Raw genomic sequence first — 3,336 nt, forward strand, 5'->3', positions numbered from 1 at the left:
TGTTATTACAGTTAAACTCTTCAGGGTGTTATTACAGTTAAACTCTTCAGGGTGTTATTACAGTTAGAGTAACTCTTCAGGGTGTTATTACAGTTAGAGTAACTCTTCAGGGTGTTATTACAGTTAGAGTAACTCTTCAGGGTGTTATTAAAGTTACAGTAACTCTTCAGGGTGTTATTACAGTTAAAGTAACTCTTCAGGGTGTTATTACAGTTAAACTCTTCAGGGTGTTATTACAGTTGGAGTAACTCTTCAGGGTGTTATTACAGTTAGAGTAACTCTTCAGGGTGTTATTAAAGTTACAGTAACTCTTCAGGGTGTTATTACAGTTAGTAACTCTTCAGGGTGTTATTACAGTTGGAGTAACTCTTCAGGGTGTTATTACAGTTACAGTAACTCTTCAGGGTGTTATTACAGTTAGTAACTCTTCAGGGTGTTATTACAGTTGGAGTAACTCTTCAGGGTGTTATTACAGTTGGAGTAACTCTTCAGTGTGTTATTACAGTTAGAGTAACTCTTCAGTGTGTTATTACAGTTGGCGTAACTCTTCAGGGTGTTATTACAGTTGGAGTAACTCTTCCGGGTGTTATTAAATATTTTATCAGTTATAACATATGATTAAAGCTCAGAATGGTGTTTATGTTGAGTAGAACTGAAACACTTGAACAGATTTAGTCTCTGCAGGTTACTAACACACAACAGAAAGGTGTGTGAACACACCTTCATCTGTAAAAGCTGCAGCAGGATCCTTCWGCTTCAACACTTCCTGTCTGCAGCAGAAACTGAAAGTTGGTTCTTAGAAACAACACTTGAAAACAAACAATATCAGCACACGTTCAGGTTTCACACACGCCTGAGTTCCCAGAAATAAACCACCGAGGCAGAAGAATGAGAAGAAAACTGACATCTGTAGATGTCAGAACCTGACCTGGAGCTGTGGGGGATTTAGACCGCCATGAAGTTCAGCTTTTTCTTGTTAAACTAGGGTGGGCGATACTAGGAACTCTGGTACCAATCAGATAACAAGGTAGTACTGTGTATTACTGATTCTGAAACCAGTACTGATACTGGTTCATTGAATAATGATGTGATTCTGCCTTTATTTAGTCAACTATGATCAAATACAGGAATGGAAATTAAATGTTTGGTATTAACTCCAACACAAACCATATAGTTGTCGTTACCTTCTACTACACTCTTTTAAGAAATGAATCACTAGTGAAAAATACAAAAAAGCAACAATAAAAAATATAAACATAAAAATGTCAGCAACACAACAAAAATAACTTCCATTGCATGCAGCACAATGTAGAGGACTAATCCAATACATAGTTTCAAATTACCAATATATTGTTTGCTTTCTTACTAAAGCTCTACCAGAAACATAAGAAAAGGACCAAGAAGCAGCAGAACTAACAATCCTCAACAACTGTTTGTTTATCACCATGAGCCAAAAGTCTGTTTCACCAAATCACCTCCTCAAACTGCAGCGTCATGTGCAGGGCTGTAGTTAAGTGATGTGCCTCTAGTTGGCAGTATTACGCTACAGTGGCTCATGTTATCACTGGAATATACTCAGTGAAGTCAGTGTTGCACAAACAGGGCTGCACCTAATGATAATCATGATATTCTYTTAGTCTGGAGATTATTTTTGAGATTATTTAGGGTTCCCACAGACCCTTAGTTTAAAATGCTTCAAATTCACAAATCCAAAAAGAAGACCTTAATGAGTCTTAACCTGTCTTAAATCAGTCTTTCAGAGGTTTAAAAACATTAACACATTCATTAAAACTTTAAAGTGTCTCAGCTTCATGTCTCTGTGTTGTTCTGTCTTTGAATCTGTGCAGAAATTTAAAGCCTTCAGGTCTCTGGAAACCCAGGTGCTGACGGACCTGCAGGCCGGCAGACAGTACTGCGTCTCGGTCCAGTTCTCCGACAGCCTTGAGAACAAAATCTCCAACTTCAGCCAACCTGTTTGTGTTTCCACTCCTGCCAGGCTCTCTGCAGGTACGGGCCAGCTGTGTGTAGAGGATCCAGAACCTGAAGGAAGTCAGATGTGTGTCAGACTAACCTACATGTCCTCCCTGCAGATGCACTCATCTCAATCACTTTAATCTCACTGGTGCTGATGGTGCTGGTGGGACTGGGACTGCTGGTCGGGACCGGTTTCCTCTGTCTGAAGAAGATCCCACTGCCACCGATCCTGGTGAGTCCAACTTCATCAGTGTTTCCACTGCAAATGTGCAAAACTTTGTTGGTATTCTGGTGATGTCGAAAAAACACACAGTTTTACAACAGCAGAGTTTCCATTAAATAAGAAATGTTGTTAAAGTCACACGTGAATACGTTTCTTTTACTACTTTATTTTACTACTTCAGTGATTTTACTTCTTTCTTTTACTACTTCAGTGATTTTACTACTTTATTTTACTAATTCATGTCTTTATTTTACAGATGAACATAAATAAATAAACTTTATTTTACAGATGAACATAAATAAATAAACTCTTTATTTTACAGATGAACATAAATAAATAAACTTTATTTTACAGATGAACATAAATAAATAAACTCTTTATTTTACAGATGAACATAAATAAATGAACTGGATAAAAACTGATCTGGTCTGTTTGGTTCTGTCCATCAGATGAACATGGATCACCAGGAGGAGAATCTGGTCCAGGCCTCCCTGTCCTCCCTGGTGAGCGTCAGGCTGGTGGCGCCCCCTGCAGGCACCAAGAGGAGCAGCCAGTCTTCATCAGAGGACAGTGATGAAGACTGTGAGACCTCCTGCAGGAGCTCATCAAGAGGAGGAGGTTACACTGAACGGATCGGCACCAACCTCCACTCCTCATCCTCCTCTTCATCATCATCTTTGTCCTCCGAACAGAAAGCAGAGACCACTTCCTGCTCCAGAACTCCAGACGGGTCCAGTCTGCAGCCTCAGACTTTAACAGAGACCTGGCCCAGAACTGAACAGGACTCTCTGAGTTCTGAAGGTCTGACCCGACGGAGAAGTGAGGAGGAGCAGCAGGAGGTGGGAGGGTCTGTGGGCCTGGGGGTGAACCTCCACACTTTAACCTTCGGCAGGCTGGAGGAGGAAGAAGAGGACTGTGTCTGTCCTTCAGAGGAGAGCAGTGTTCCTCCGGTGGATCCACTGGTGGATCCACTGGATCCACTGGATCCACTGGTGGTTCCTCTGGTTCCTCCGGTGGATCCACTGGATCCACTGGTGGTTCCTCTGGTTCCTCCGGTGGATCCACTGGATCCACTGGTGGTTCCTCTGGTTCCTCCGGTGGATCCACTGGATCCACTGGTGGTTCCTCTGGTTCCTCTG

The 3,336-nt window shown here is 41.7% G+C and overlaps 1 protein-coding gene across 1 annotated transcript in view; it reads left to right on the forward strand.

Annotated features, from left to right (window-relative positions):
- Nucleotides 1–3,336, forward strand: part of LOC106530217 (interferon alpha/beta receptor 2) — a gene marked incomplete at both ends in the record, with an annotated part of 6,175 nt that extends 2,839 nt beyond the window's left edge. Inside the window, 3 exon segments of the mRNA XM_014025801.1 lie at nucleotides 1,848–2,007; nucleotides 2,091–2,206; nucleotides 2,647–3,336. Coding sequence (XP_013881255.1) covers nucleotides 1,848–2,007; nucleotides 2,091–2,206; nucleotides 2,647–3,336 — 966 coding nt within the window.

The sequence above is a fragment of the Austrofundulus limnaeus genome, unplaced genomic scaffold (genome assembly GCF_001266775.1).
Source record: "Austrofundulus limnaeus strain Quisiro unplaced genomic scaffold, Austrofundulus_limnaeus-1.0 Scaffold501, whole genome shotgun sequence".
NCBI classification, from domain to species: Eukaryota; Metazoa; Chordata; class Actinopteri; order Cyprinodontiformes; family Rivulidae; genus Austrofundulus; species Austrofundulus limnaeus.